Source organism: Anguilla anguilla, chromosome 1, assembly GCF_013347855.1.
Source record: "Anguilla anguilla isolate fAngAng1 chromosome 1, fAngAng1.pri, whole genome shotgun sequence".
NCBI classification, from domain to species: Eukaryota; Metazoa; Chordata; class Actinopteri; order Anguilliformes; family Anguillidae; genus Anguilla; species Anguilla anguilla.
In genome coordinates, this window is record NC_049201.1 from 47,780,290 (window position 1) to 47,797,007 (window position 16,718).

At 46.0% G+C, this 16,718-nt stretch overlaps 1 protein-coding gene across 1 annotated transcript in view; it reads right to left on the minus strand.

Annotated features, from left to right (window-relative positions):
- Positions 1-16,718, minus strand: part of itga8 (integrin, alpha 8) — a 69,578-nt gene that overhangs the window by 11,485 nt on the left and 41,375 nt on the right. The window contains exons 22-25 of the mRNA XM_035404745.1: positions 10,795-10,874; positions 7,541-7,621; positions 6,761-6,866; positions 3,427-3,585 (exon numbers count right to left, since the gene is read on the minus strand). Coding sequence (XP_035260636.1) covers positions 3,427-3,585; positions 6,761-6,866; positions 7,541-7,621; positions 10,795-10,874 — 426 coding nt within the window. The remainder of the gene's footprint in view (positions 1-3,426; positions 3,586-6,760; positions 6,867-7,540; positions 7,622-10,794; positions 10,875-16,718) is intronic.

Sequence of the window (16,718 nt, forward strand, 5' to 3'; positions counted from 1 at the left end):
TAAGAGGAGAATGGGCAGACTCATTCAAACTAACAGAAAGGCAAAAATGCTCAGATAACAGCTGTGGTATGTGCAGAAGGGCATCTCTGAATGCACATGTCGAACCTTGAAGATGATGGGCTACTGCAGCTGAAGACCATGCCGGGTTCCACTCAGTTAAGAACAGGAAGATGATCCTACAGTTGCAATGTGATCACCAAAACTGTGTGACTGAAGATTGGAATATTTGAAAAACATCTGGTCTGACAAATCTCAGTTTCTGCTGTGACATGCAGATGGTAGGGCCAGAATTTGGCGTAAACAGCATAAATCCATGTATCCATCTTGCCTTGTGTCAACAGCGCAGGCTGGTGGTGATGGTGTAATGGTGTGGGGAATGTTTTCTTGGCATGCACTGTGCATGCCTTTATGGTCACTGTCCACCCTTTGTCAAATGGATACTTCCAGCAGATTAATGTGCTGTGTCAATAAAGCATGCACCATCTCAAGCTGGTTCCACAAACACAACAGGGACTTTATTTCAGTGACCTGTACAGTCCCCAGATTCCAATCCAATAGAGCACCTTTGGCATGAGGGGGAATAGGTTCACAGAATGAATGTGTCGCAGAAAAATACGCAGGAAATATGAGATGCTATTAAGTCAGCATGGACCCAAATCCTTAAGGAATGTCTCCAGCACCTTGTTGAATCCAATCATTTTGCATCCAGGCTGTTCTGGATGCAAAAGGGGTTCCTATCTGGTACTAGATACGTGTATCTGTAATAAAGTGGATACTGATTATATATATTTATAGACTCCATTTTGCACATTGAAGCTTATAGTTTGCTGTAGCAATGGCAGCCTGCTCCTTTCAGTCTTCTGTGCTTATAATCTCACATTTTTTAATTCTTGACTCAACAGAAACAGCAATTGCAGTTGTCAACAACAGGTTCCCATAGAAGACCAGTAACTAGGCCAGCTACAGTCGCATTAAACGTTACACGAAGAAAGATAATGGAAAAAAAATTAGGATCTAAGGGAGACAACCTGGCTCTGAATCACTGGAATGAGGTACAGGCGCTCTGGAGAAGGGTAACTGAACTGAAACACATTAATTAGACCTTCTTAACTGGTTTTGTAAAGTGTCTTTGATATTAAAGTTATATAAAATTAGTTTTGCCTGTCCAAATGTTGGGGAAATCTAATGATATACCTTTTTAGCCTGGCACCCCACTTGAAGATTTTTGGTCAGTGCAACTGACCTACTTTGATTCAAGGATATTGATTCTCTTTGGTTTAGCAAAGCAGTTTGGCCAATAAATGGACTGACCTTATGATCGCTCCTTACCAATGGCTCCCATCACTTTATCTTTTATCTTTACAGGAGCTCGCCCCCTGCTGTGACCTGCTGGTATGACAGCAAATGAGATTACAGTTGGGAGTTTATTGACTCCAGACTGCTAGCCTGCATAATTGAGCAAAAGCCCTGCTCCTTCTTGCTGCCTGGGGGTTCCGAGCCTTATGACCGGTCGGTTTAGGGAGGGTAAATGCGATCCTGACCCTGAGGTTGGACCATAACTGCTATGAGGTTAGCAGTGGTGGTGTGACAGTGGCTCAGCCCACGCAATTGATAACAGAGTCAGGAGAAAAGGTCATGCTTTAACCTTTGCAGTGATACAGTCTGCAGGGCACCAGCAGTAAACGCACAGGCCTGCCACAAGATCAAAGCTGCTTCTGCTGGGTAATCCCTACCCATATTTCATTTATTTATTAAAGCGACATTCTAGCATTCCGCCACAACACACGGTATATGAATCCTGGGGTCAGAATCGCTTACAATGACTTCGAACTGAATCTAAATCCCTCTGTTTTGGTTTATACAACCCCTGTGCAGGAAACTGCAGTAATGATGACTATTCAAATACAAACAAAGAACAACATCTGTCACTGTAATAACAGGTATGAAGGCCGACTGCATCAATAGCGACGAAAAGTTTCATTTTACATGGGTAAGCAGCAATGGGAGACCTCTCCTTTTCTTCTTCTCTGTTCTTCTCTTTGTGTCTTTCTAAGACATGGCTCTTTCATCTCTGAACAGTATTTTTCCAGAAGTAACAAAGAGTGTTCTCGCTCTCCCTTGTCCATCACCCCCCCCCCAACCTGCATGGTCACAGTTCAGAAACCCCATCTGTACCCTGCTGGACAGGGGCATGAGAACAGGTAAACCCCGAAACCCTGACACAGAGAGAGGAAAGTCTACACCGACCATTATATTCTCAGCTGTGTTTACCCAGAGTTCATAGTTACAGAGGGAGAATAGCCTACAACTGGCACAATCAGCCATTTGCCCAGAGTTCCTGGAATATAGGGAAGTCATCAAATGACACACACTCTGCTGCTCAACCCAGGGTTCCCTAGTACTGCGGGAAGTCTACAACCAACACAATCTCGACTGCATTTAAGAAGAGCTTGGTTACAGAGACCCCTTATACCACATTGACACCCACATTTACTATTCACATTAGAGACAGGAAAGATTGCTTTCTGCTCATAGCTGCTCATTAGTGCACAAGACATGTCACCTGAGAAAGAATACACACACAATTTTTAAAAATTCAGGAATGAACTGTGGCCAGCTGAGACAAGGCTACATAAATTTGGTCTCCAAAAACAAAAGACTTGGCTGTGAGATTTTGCTACCTTGTATTGATAGGTGCTGAAAAGAGATGAAAACTATCTATAAATGAAAACACCCGAACCAGAAATCATTTTAACATCACTGGTCTGATTCAAAACTCTTGGCAAATCCAGTGGTGGCGGTCATTGTGACTGAAGGTTTTGGATGGTGTTGGGGGAAGTTAGGGGTGTTTATGGCCGCACCGGGTTGGGCCTCACACTTAATCCTGAACTTGAGATTCCACCAGGCCTCTAAAATTTCATTTGACACCAATTATTTTGCTAATGCAGAAACAAAATATGGCCAGTCCGTTTTGGCAGAAGTGCACAGAAACAGAAGAAGTAGAAGAGGGTGAGTTAGAGGGATGATTGGTTGCTTTACAATATCAGAAATGGCCACCATGCTTTCCAATGCAAAAAGAGACCTGCAATCAACAAGCAAATTTTTTTAAACCTTTGCGTCTTCTGGTGTGATCTAAAATGTTGGGAATTAAAGTCAAAACAACACAAAGCAATGACAGACTCTCTCTTTCAAACTTTTAAATCTATTTCTCCTGTGTATACATATTCGAGACTAGGGAAGGAACTGATGAATTTGGCTGCAGCTCCAGGTTTACGCAGACCTGCTATTCTGGGAATGACTGAGACAGCGTGTAGTCCTTGTGCATGGTCCTGACTGTGAACACTGATGGGGACTCGGGATGGGGTCCAGTCCTCAACCCCCTGCCCCGCAGCTAGCAGTGATGGATGGGCAAAGGGGCCTACCTACCTCCAGGTCTAGGGGGTTGAGTGTGGAGTTGGCCTTGCACGTCACTGGGCCATCAGTCTCAATCTCCAGGGCGTACAGGAGGTGCTCATCTTTATAGCGGCTGGGCCAGCCCACCTCCAGCATCGTGCTTCTGATTGCGCTCGGACCCTTATTGTGAAGCTGAGGAAAAAGAGGGAGATGGAGAAACAAATAGTCCATGTCCAGAGTCCATGGGCCTCACTCACAAACCTTTTCTTAAATTATTCTTATTTTTGTTCTTAAAAATGTTCCTATGAAAACCCAATATGGGATTCATGACACATGTGCAGACCTTTGTTTTCGTGCGTATCCCAGGTGTATGAGATGATGAATACTGACTGTATGTAAATTTTATGCACAATCCTGTTCATGTGATTAACATGAGGAAACAGCCATGCACAAATACAGATAAGAAAAAATGACGAATAATGAAATGTTCTTGGAAAAGTTCTTATACGCATTTTACAATCAAATGTGATCGTACACATGCTTCGTGAATGAGGCCCAATGAGTGGTCAGTGAGGAGCCATTCGGAGAAAGAGAGAGAACGAAAAAGCGAAAGTGTCAATGAGGAGCCACTGAGAGAGGGAGAGAGTGTCAGCGAGGACTCGGTAATGGAGAAAAACTCTTCTCTGCCAATAATTCATGTAACAGTGTTTACTCTGCAGTAATCCTTACCTTTATTAAGTGACTTCATTAGGAGCAATCTCAGCCAACTACAATGAGTGAGAGAACCCCAGGACTTGAATCCAATCCAGCCGTAATAGATTCATTGCCCTAACAACTGCGCAACAGTTGGCTGCTCCCTTGATCTGTTATTAAATGCTATGCATTTGATCTGCTTAGTAAAGACCCTTATCCACACCAATTTACAAGCTCTTGCTGGACATTTTAAGCATTTATGGAAATTTATATTTACTGCCGAAATTCACGCCAATTTAATACCCTGCTCAAAGGTTTGCATAATAGATTGTGCCAGAACATGCAATCTTCTGGAGCCAAGTAATTCCCTAGCCCATGTCTGACTTGTCTGAGAAGTCTAATGCACAGCATTGCTTATAAAAAATACAAAGTGTGGTAGGCTATTATTTCTAGTCACAACAAAACTACTGTCTATACATAGCATATATGTGTGTACATGAGCAATGATCTTTCTGAGTTCCTGACCTTGCTGTTGAGAATCTTGGGGGAAAAACTGGCTGCCGCTAATGTGAAACAGCTGTAAAAAAAAAAAGCTGCTAAAATTATAGTGAAGTGAAACAATTATTAGCCACGGGATGCACTCAATTAATCACAGTGCTTCTCTCCACAGATTCGGCTCCAGCACATATCAAAATGAAATCTCAAACAGCAACTTGGAGAGGAACTGATTATTTATGAGCAGGGAAATAAAAAAACAGCTTTCGCGTGCGATAGCTGTCCTTTAAAGGGGAAGGAGGCAGCGAACGGGAAGGCTTTGACGGCTCGGTCTGGTCCCCAGGGGCAAGGCCGCAGTTCGGGGTAAGTTAATCCAGACGAGAGACGCTACTTGAAAGGCGGGAGGGTGACTCTAATGGGGGAACACTGGCACCATTAGGGCCATTACCGCGTCCGGAGAGGAGCGCTGGCGTATCTCCTCTGACAGGTACGAGCCCCTGCTCTCTCTCACCCCGCCGCAGGTAGGCCTCTCCGGCTCTTGATGTTACCCCGGGATCTAATTTAAAGCGCCCTTCGTGCGCCTCCACCTTTTATTGTCCGTAATTACTACCAGCGCGCTTGCCTTTGATCAGACGGCGTCCGACGTGTTTACTGGGGCTTCTGATTTTACTGAGAGAGGAGGGGCGACTGCTGTTTTATTTTATTGTTGTTTTTTTGTACCTTCGCACTGTTGTTTTTTTTTCCCTCGGACCAATGAATTATTCCCACATGCTAATTATTTTATTCACCACCCCGTGGCCACAGTCACCAGAGGCTACAAGCTACGCAGCATCCCCTGTTTGGCTTCTCCCACTTTTTCGCTTTCCGATGGGTTCGCTCAGGTATGTGAGGTGGCATGCCCAGCTTTGGTGCTGGTCGAAGCGGATAGTCGTTACACACTGCTGAGGTGTGCTAGGCTCACTAGGCTCCGCCCATTCCCCTGCAGGCTATGCCGCCCCACCGCGGCTCTGGAGTTCATTACGCCTCAGCGGTGAGGCTGTGTGCTTCATTAGCGGGTTTTACAAGCAGAGGAACCGTATCGTCATTTGTCCAACCGCTCCGGACCTCCCCCTCCTTTGAAGAGTAATGTGAGGTGGGGGATAAGGGCCCATGGGCTAAACTCTTTGGGCGACTGGCTTCTTTTATAAGCGCTGACCGATGCCGGCAGGGGGGCCAGCAAAATCTTTTAAAGAAAGAAGCGTGCTATCGCACCCAATTATGCGAGGCTGTAAGTACCGTATGACATATGATGTTGTAGGGAGGGACACGTGTCATGCGGAGAGGTCACTGTCTGTTCTGGTGCATTGCATCCGCATTTCTGCAAGCTGGATTTTAGCTGGCTCCTATTTTAAAAAGGAAAAAACTGCCACATTTTACACACAAAGGCCAAAAGCACCTTTAATATGGGAGATTAAAACTATGGCTATTTAAGACCCTCAGTGCTCCTACACCTACAGCTAGGATAGTTGTTTTGTAGTTTTGCAGTAGTTTTGTAAATGACATTTTTTAAACCCAGATAAAGTAGTCCATTGGAGGGGACGGTGTATCAGGCCACAGTACAGTGCTTGTGTCACAGACATAAATCCTGTAGTAGAACAGTGGTTAACAGTGGCCTTGAGAGCTGAGTAAGGTGCTGGTGGCCTGCAGAATAGTAGGAATGGTCAAGCTTGTAGAACAGAGCAGATGAGAGTCAGCAGGAAGTACAGTGCAGCCCTATCCATGCTGAGTAGAGGGAATATCAGGCATACATAGGAGCAATGGATCAGCCCTGTAGGACAGTGCGAGGTCTGGGTACCTCATAGATTACTAGGAATGTGAGGGTGGAGTGTGAGCATGGACACTTTGCAGATTTATAGAAACAAGTATGACAGCCCTGTGAATGCTGCATGTTGTTTAGGTTCCTCATACATCCACAGAAACATCACAGCAGCCCATATGAACGCATTGTGGGGGTGCTGTATCTCACAGATTTATAGGAAGAGGGCATCATCCCTGTGAAGGCATGCTGGGGTCGTTGTATCTGACAGATTTATAGGAAGAGTCCATCAGCCCCGTGAAGGGATTTTGGGGCTCGTTGTATCTCACAGATTTATAGGACAAGTGTAACGACCGTTTGAAGGGATCGTGGGGGCGTCGGTACCTCGTAGATGTGCCGGACCTGGGGGCCGATGTCCTCCTCCTTCACGGGCTTATCTTTGGGCTCCCAGCGGGGGAAGGGCAGGATGATCTGAGCCGGGTGTGACACCCTAGGCAAAGCCAGTCAGCGTGTAAGAACATCAGGCCACTTCAGCGCCAAGCACAACTCGCACACCCCCCCAACCCCCCCCCCCCCCCCACCACGCAGACTCCTCGACGCATTTGTCTCCGCGCCGTGCGGCCCCCGGGCCATGGGGTAACACAGAGCATCTGTGTCCGAGACTTTGAAGTGAAAGTGTTTGTTTCCCCGCGATCACATGGTCAGGTTTCAGCAGTCTCCAATGGGGAGGACACTAGCTGAGTCGTGTTGGCTCATGTGTTGACAATTAGCCGTGCTCTATTCTTAGAAGCTCGCGGCCCTCTTTGGCAGTGCTGCTCGCAACGCGCTGGTCTGGTCCCGTTGTGTCCCATGACTTTCCTCATGAAAACACGTTTTCTACAGGCATGGACACTTAACATCTGCAGCACTGTGACACACATTCTGTGTCAGGAATGTCCAGACTTCTAAAAAGAATTTGTTCTTCTATCACAATTAACTGCAAGTGAATTTGCTTCCTTCTCTTAATGAATCCCAAATCTTGAATGAATTGACAGATTTACAAGGATTGTGTCGGTTTGCCACCTGTGACCCAGCCCAGGGTGTTCGGGAGCCTTCACATAATGAATCAATGAATGACCGACGAGCAGCAAGATTCATGGGGGCAACCAAAGACCTTGTACTCACCCACGTATATCAACGTGCGCCTTTGCCAAGATATTCAGCACCAGGCTTACTGGGTTGCTCTTTGAGTTGTCTTTGTTGGAGCTATGAAAACAGGCACAATAATTAATTACATGCATAACCAAGATATCTTCAGGCAATGTGAAAAATGTATTTGTTTTGTTAGTTTTTTGGGCGTATTTGTTTTGGGTTGGAAAGGGGTGGTGTGCAAAACCATCATTTCTTCAAAAAGATATAACTTTTGAAAAAGACATCTTTATGAAAGAATGACAAAGCAGATGAACTTTAGTTAATTTGCTAATTGAATATACACAGTAAAAACAAAAAGAAAATACCATTTTATTAAAAGTTTATGCTGTATTGTGAATGTACTGTCATCCTGCAAATATTACTATATTATTGGTCAGGCGGTTGGGCTTGCCAACTCAAAAACTGACTTCCTGAAATTGAAACAACTTTATGGCATCATGTTGGACTGTGAATTCAAAGAAATCCAGCATTTTAAGTTCCCTCCTGTTGCATTTGAAGAGATGGCACAAGTAGATACAGTTTGGTCTGACATTCACCTCAACAATTTGTCAGGGCTCATCTTAAAAGCTGTGTTTCCACAGCAGTAACATGCAAGCTAAACAACAGGCAGTGTAATCAATGTTCAAAAAACTGTACAGCAACACCACAGTGTACTTGCAACGCATTATAGGAGCTCAGCACCTCAGTATACAAGTTCAGCAGGTCAGAGAACCACGACAATGTGAGCGCCCTCAACTTTTCAGAAGAACTGGTCATCTTTGATTCTTTTTTTTTTTACATAATTGCAAGACAAGGGAAAGTCCCTGCCGGTAAACAGGCACCACTGTGACACAGACAGTGAGTTAAACATTAAAGCTCCTGCCAGGCGTCTACACTTCAAAGTGGGCATTTCAGACCCCGCGCTCAGAGAGCTCGATGCATTCTAATGCACTGAGCAACACACTCAAACACAAAACATGTGGTACGGATGTCTGCTGGCTGGCCAACAAATTCCTTCTAACGAGGTGGCAAAGGGCAGACTGTGTGGCGCAGTCCGCAGGGCAGCCGGATGCCAACCCGTATACCAGTTCCACCCGTGTGCTGGGGGGGGGGGGGTTTCCCCACCATGGCACTTTCTGTTCTGGGATCCTCTATCTGTAATGCTCTCTGCTTTCTGCTTTCCCCCTCTCTGAGGATGGACTATCTGCTTGGACTTACGTAAAATTCAGAAATCTGAATGTTTGCAATGAGAATATTCTTCAGACTTCAATTCAGTAAGTAGCTGAACCACACTGCTGTTAGAAATGATAATAAATAATGTATATGTAGAAAAAAAGTTTCCAAATTAAAGAATGTTACATTTGCCTTGGAGAAACGCATTTTAAAAAAAAGCTTCAGGGTGTTAGAGGAGGAGAGCACAGTGAAATCAAATATGAAGCTTTGAATCATTATCTTGGATTCATTTAGACAACAAGGCCTGAAACACATGGAATGGAATGGAAGAACCCGGAATGATGCCTGAGGTGTGAGATAAAGAGCGTTCAGGCAGCAGGGCTCCCATGAGTCAAACGGCTCGCACGCCCAGCCCCACTCTAACCTGAGGGACACGACAGACACAATATCGCCCTCCGTGCTTAATAACACCTCGGCCCCGACACCTGGATCCTATCTGCGCGATTCTCTTTCTTTTTCGGCGCAAAAATCAATATCGTCGGAACATGTGGCCAACATTAGCCACCTGGAAAATTTTACACTGAGACATTCCCCCCCTGATACACTGCGAATGAGCTCACGGCTCACGGCGCGCGTCGAAGAGGAAGCGCCGCTCGCGTTCGCTCTCGCGCCCAAAGCCCGCTGTTTAATCCGCCCTCGGAGCGCGGCGGGGTGGGGGGGGGGAGGGCGGGAGGGGAGCCGCGCGGACGCGCGAGGGAGACCGCGTTCCCTGCGAGCCGCGTCGCTGTCCTCCCTACGCGGGCCGAGAGCCTCTGGGAATGTTTCCGCTGGCCCATTAATCACATTAGCTGGACGCGGATCACAAATGCACAGCTAATACTACAAAGGATCAATGTCTTCGTTAAAACAACACATCCCCGCTCTCGCGCGTGACCCCGTGGTCTTGGAGGGGATTTGGACCCGGTGATTAAGCCCTGCAGGACGCTGGCTCTTCTTCCAGCGCTCAGTTCCTCTCTGTGTCTCCTGGCTGGCGGATGCCCTGAGGCCTTAAAGAAAACATCCCTTCCCAGAAACATCCTCCCGCCGCGTGCTTATGCTCGCACACTCCACGACCAGGCCCAATTATTTAAGAAAAGCTATTATCATGCAAGTTATGAACTTTAAGAACCTTTGGGAAACTGTATCTGGAAGACTAACAAGCCTGATATAATAGCAATACGGCAACTTGCTAATTTCCTGTGTAATTTTGTATACTGTTTCAAATCCATAGTGATTGATACACAAACTCACGCTAAACTTAGCCTTCCCATGCCCACGCACGTGCATATGCCCTTATCTCTATTTCAGCTCGTCAGAGGAACAGACTGCTTGCTTTATCAGGCACATGTCAGGAGGAAATATAACATATGGTGCTGCTTGGCTGTTTTTAAATTCTTTTACCCTAAATCACTGGCCTTCAGACTGAACCATAAACAGCACCACTGACGTTGATCATGTCAGGATATAGACACACAACATTGCTTTCCCGTTGTTTGTTTTTGTTTTTTTTTGTTTTTTTGCTCCTGTGTAGTTTTTTAAAATCATTATCTAAGCACAGGGCAAAGTGCAAGGAGAAAATGCCACAGTTACAAACGCTGGGCCCATCTCCTGAGCCCAATATGTCTTACCGTGTCTTGGTTTCCTGTTTTAACATACTGTCTCCATTTCTACCATGAGAGCCAGGCGCAAATCGCAGAAAAAAAAATGAATCAAAATGGCGCTCGCCACAGACTGCCAGGAACTGTTATTCAGGCAGCAGCAGACTGCTGGAAACCTCCAATGCTGATGAATTTACCAGGGTACCAGGGCTGAAGCCCTGTCATCATTAAAAGCCAGTGTAGTACTGGCCAGCCTGAAAGTCTATACTTGTAAAAAATAGGCCGTATGCTGCGTTGTAGGAGATGGATGAGAAGAATGTTAAAGACGGGACAAACTATCCAGCAGGATGATAGGGGAGTGCTGAAATAGCCCTGGCTGGGTGCTCACGAGGACATTTAGACACTGTTTAGGGTGGGGGGAGGGGCTTGTCCTCTCACCTCTGGATTTGTAGGTCGAAGCCAATGTGGGGGCCCACCTCCTCCAAGCGCTGAACAGAGAAACGAAGGCCCACTGACAGCTGGGGAGTGGTGGAGAGAGAGAGAGACAGAGGGAGAGACAGAGGGAGAGAGAAAAATAATTAGTTTGTACATGTATGTACTTGTGGACAATGTTCTGGCATCACAATTTTGTTTGTTATGACAGTTAAGCTCCACTCGAATTTGAGAAAGGGGGAGGAGAGAGGGGGAACACATCAAAGAGCCAGCCAGTGACATCTGCAAGTGGTCAGAGCAGGAGAACAACATGCCACCACTCCCACCTTCAGCATCCAGCGCCCAACACTGTCGCACGGTTCCCTCCTCCCTCAGTTAACTCAACTGGACCATCACGTTGGCCCAGCCCCTCCCGCCACCCCCCTTAAACTTTTTTCACAAAACTGTAGTTCTGATGAGACTGAGGAACATAATTTGACTTCATTTAAGATGAAGGACCCCCCTTTAAATGTGGCCACTCGCCGAGACCCTCAAAGAAACCAAGCAAAGCTTTTTGTCTTGTGTGTCTGTGTAATTTCGGAACACCGCAGACCAAAAAACAGGGATTTCAAGGTGGCTCTCTAACACAGACCATGTGGGGGTAGTTTGTTATTTTTCCGTTGATAACACGATTCAGAGTTATCTAATGAGCAACAGGACAGATATTGAGCGGGAACCTGCAAATTAGGAACCCGGGGGGAACCTTGCAACAGCTACAAAGTCACTTTATTACAAATTTATTTGAGTAACAAGTGTTGTAAAACTTTTAAGAGAAAGACCATTATAAGGGTTTTGTATGTATAAACTCACAAAGACTATTGTGGCTATTCTGAGAACTCAAATTCAGAAGATTTGGGGAAAAATGTATAAAATTGCTTAAGGGTGCAGCAGGTATTTCATCCAAGAGTGCTTAAGAAATCACTTCTTGCAAAACATTAACAAATTTTCACTTGAGCCCCCTCAATGAACTCCAAATTTCCAGTCAGCTTCTTCCCCACAGATGGCCAAAAAGGAAAGGGATTGTAATGGCTCAGAGAATACCTTGATGACCTTTTCTGGAACGATTAAAGTAACACACGTCTGCTCTGCTGCCAGAGTCTTCGTTTGCATGCCTGTGACCGGTGATAACCACGCAGCTTTGCAGCTGCTGAATGAGGGAGCGAGGCACAGGCCAGGAGAGAGCTGCTGACCCCGTGGACTGACCTGGCCTGCCTGAGACACTAACAGGCAATGGCAGCAGGCCTGGTCTGCACTCTCTGACCCACTCTCTAAGCTACTCCCTCATCATTCCCTGGCCCACTCTCTTTTCCCTGTCCCACTCTCTAAAGCCGCGTTTCCACCAAAAGTACCCGGAACTAGTCCCAGGAACTACTTTTCAAGGAACTAAAAGGTTCCTTCAGCCCATGGTTGTCTGCGTTTCCACCGCGGTCTAAAGTCCCGCGAAGATTAGGCAAATTAGCCCACTGACGTATGAAAAAGCGACGTTGTCGTCGGTCCATCTGTCCTATGATTTCTTCTGTAACCCCATACTACCACCAAAGTAGCCTACATTATTTTCTAATAACCGGGACAGCCCGGAGGGGTTTATTCCACGGGCTACCAACAATGACTGTATATGGTTACTTTTGTATTTATTGATTTTTATCGATTTAATCACCTGGAATTTAAATATTCTTCTGCAGCCGTTTGGGCATATTTTACCGTTGTCAAGAAAAACTGTCGTTGGTAGTTGAACTTGGACCGTTGTTATGCAACAAATAGGATATAACAGGCCAATAGTCAGATTGTAACTGTTTTATATATCCTCTCAAACACATTCATTATGTTTTTATGCGAACATTCACTTTCATGTCTTGACATCCGAGGCGACAAAATGCATTCACATTTCCAATATAACTGGCAACAACAGCAGAAAACATGCACACGTTGTAACCAATTTGCTGTTTGATTACTTTCTCATCGTCAATTCCATATAGGCTAATCTCAAAATGACAAGAATAGAACGAAAACTTGGACTTGCGTGAAAATTTAAATTAGCAGTGGTACAGCCACCGTTTGCTTTCCTTCGAAGTTACTGCTAGCCGAGCAGTGAAGTGTGCCCTCCAGATGCAAACCATGCACCATAAATTAGTCCATTACCAATGTGAATTACGCAGAACTACCGCATACCTCACATAACTGTATCAAACGTTTTGAATCAATTACAACGGGCTAACAAAGAAAATCCGGAAGAAAATATTCAGCAACCAAATTAATCCGTTTGAATGTTTTGGTACGTAATATGCTGTCCCAGCACGAATGCTTAACATTTTATAAAACGAATACTAAAGCAAGAAAAGAACAGAAGAGCACACGTTATAATTCCAAGACGTTGGTAGGCTATAACCAAAACTGGGCTACTGCACCGCATAACATACAAGTTTGATTTGAAGTTATTATGAAAATAAATTGGTTTGCGGCTGCATATTTTTAAACATGGCGGTTGAAAATAAATACAAAAAAATGTACTCGACCAATCAGAAATGTTCAGCGCTGCAAGCTCCACCCAAAAGGTTCCTGTACTTTCGGAAAGTACTACCCCCGAGCAGGAACTTTTTTGGGGGTTAAATAAAGCCGGAACTAAATTTAGACCCTAGTTCCTCAAAAGGTTCCTAGTTCCGGGGTAAAGTTCCTGCGGTGGAAACGCGGCTTAAGCTACTCTCTCATCACTCTCTGACCCACTCTCTTTTCCCTGTCCCATTCTCTAAGCTACTCCCTCATCACTCTCTAACCCACTCTCTTTTCCCTGTCCCATTCTCTAAGCTACTCCCTCATCACTCTCTAACCCACTCCCTTTTCCCTGTCCCACTCTCTAAGCTACTCCCTCATCACTCCCTGACCCACTCTCTGAGCTATTCCCACATCACTTTCTGAGCTGTTCTCTGAACCACTCTGCGAGCTGCTCAATGATTCACTCTGTGAGCTGCTCTATAGTCCACTCTGTGAGCTGCTCTATAGTCCACTCTATGAGCTCTTTTCTGGTCCACTCTACAAGCTTCTCTCTGATCCACTCTGTGAACTGCTCTATGATCCAATCTGTGAGCTGCTCTATAATCCACTCTGTGAGGTCATCTCTGGTCCACTCTGTGAGTTGCTCTCTGGTCCACTCTATGAGCTGCTCTATGATCCACTCTGTGAGTTGCTCTCTAATCTACCATGTGGACTGCTCCCTGACCCACTTTGTAAGCTGCTCCCTCATCCACTCTGTGAGCTGCTCTATAGTCCACTCTGTGAGCTCATCTCTGGTCCACTCTGTGAGCTGCTGCCTGGTCCACTCTATGAGCTGCTCTATGATCCACTCTGTAAGCTGCTCTCTGGTCCACTCTGTGAGCTTCTCCTTGAATAACACCATTTGACTCTATGGCCACAGACCAAGGGGCGTTTCTCCAGCCCGTGTGCCGCCCTGGCTGAGTTATGAGCTCAGTCGTTACCGCGTGGAATTGGACACATCTGTGCCGCCGCTGCGGCAGCTGGCTGGCTAGCCAGCCGCTCTGTCCGTACGGTAGACAGGGTTTACATAGCAGGACCGGCTATTTTTAAATTCCATTCTTCACATGGACCTTTCTTTAGACTCACAGAAACTCAGGGGGATGGCTATTTCAGGGCTATAAAACTTAAGGCGGTAGAAAGAGGCCTAATGTCTGCTCAGTCGACACAGCAGAATGATCATAAAACCATGCCTAATATTTAATAACTCCGAAACCATTCGACTTGAGAAACCTAGACTGATGTGTAGGGAGCTGTGCCCCCAGCTGGTTTAAATTTCTGTCTCATACACTGAAATATACGTTCATAAGAAGGTGCCAGCATGCATTTCTGTGCCAGCGATGAAAGATATATTGAATCTATTTTCTATCTACTACCAGAATTTGTCTATTATTTAATTTTTTTTTTGTTCCAGGGTTCTTTGAGGTAGAGGTATTCTCTAGATTATTCTCAGGAAAGAACAGCTACCACACTTGGCAGACTCTACACTGATGAGTAAAACAAGCACATAGGCCCTATTTCTTAGAACAAAGTTTCTTCCCTAGGTGATACGACAGAACCATCAAAGTTGTCTGTCTTTTCTTTCCCAGAGGTCCTGTGGATGTTTCCAGTAAAATTTCATGCAGCGTGCTGATTTTGCGTAGAATTACTGACGCCAGGCTGGACAAGGGAGGGGTGGATGGGGGGTGGATGGGGGGGGGGGGGCAGTGTCGCCATGTTGTCCTCGCTCTCTGCCCCACATTAATTCACACCATCTTGTATTAACCCCTTCCGCGAGTGACGCGGGTCTGCCGAGACCCCATCTACAATCTGGAAGATGTTAGCGTGTTGATTTTCATCGCCGTGTTCACTATACTGCCAAATCCCTACAAAGTCCATCTGTAGCTGTACAGTAACATTCCTTCTAATTACGCCAAAGTGCAATCCAATATGCTCTGCTTAGGATGAAAACAGGCCTCTGACTCACGGTATACTTTGTTGATGCTCCTTTGACTAGTAATGGACCGGGTTTCTCCCCTTCTGTTTACAAGCCACTTTGCGCATTTTAAAGGTGCCCTGTGAAACGCATTCGACTTTGATTTACTACCTCCCTCAAACCTGTTGCACTTTAACCATACGCATCGTACAGCGTGACCCCAACTATCAATCTTTCAGTCAAGCACTTTTTAAAATCCCTGAGCTGTTTCTCTCGTGTTTGAGCGATGAATTGTTACACATGTAGAAGCAATGAAGTTGAATTTTAAGGAGAAAACTTGCCCATACAGTGTCAGTGTCAAAGCCGCTACACAACTTACTCTGTTTCTGAGCCAGCCTCTATCAGCACAGCCTTAAAAAAAACTACACAAAGTAAGAGGAAAGGGGGTACATCTAATCCCCTCCAAACCCCCCACCGCAAACACCCCCTAATTACACATACATTACAATTAAATTCTTCTGACTGAACACACACACTGCAGTGAAAAATGAGCAGCCTCCTCAAACACGGCAGGGACGGCAAGAATTGTTTTTCGATGATGAAACAACCGATTCCTGGATGGCGGGTGAGGGAAGGCTACAGGGACGGAAGCTACCCGCCGAGCCAGAGAGTTCCTGGAACGTCAGAAATGTCACAGGAGTGGAACCCAGGGCCTTAATGCTGAACAGCCCCCCCGTCGGGAGACGGCGCGGGCACGACTCTCGCGCGTCGCTACGCACGACCCGGCGCTCCGCAAACCCGCGACTTTAGCGGTGAGGCAACCGCGGGAGAGCGACCGCCGAACATACCAGCTGCGTCCGTCGTTACAACCGTCAGGGTTTTTAAATGATGGAGCCCCCGCTTTGATAAACGCTTTCGGTTCTAATGGACATCACAAAGGGGAGGGAACCGTAGATCTTGGATTATTAATAGAAATGCGTTAAGATGGCTGGACTTCAGTTCCTGGGCATTTTTCCAACAGTAATTCTGGCCCGCAGCTCTGACAAAGAGCAGCAGACACGCTTATTAATCCACATAGTGTTACACCCCGCACTGTCTCTGAGAGCGCCCATTACAGCCCTAATTAACGCGATACGCTGATACCCACTGGAACAGCTGGACCTCATAAAGGCCCACTGTCACTGCAATAAGATCAGAGACCCCAGCCCTCTGTTTCTTCTCCAGCCCTTTAAAGCAGCTAGGGACAAAAAACAAACCCGGAGGCAAATGAGTTGTTTTATCTTGGCATGCGGGAAGGGGGGGAGGGGAGACTCTGTTGACCAGGAAGGGATCCTCTGTGATCTTGGGCCATTCATGCCGTAACCCTGCCTGTCCGTGTATTTACGCTTCTCTCAATGTGACTTCAGCTCCATTCCTCTTTTCAGGATTGCAGATATTTTGTTTTCCGAGC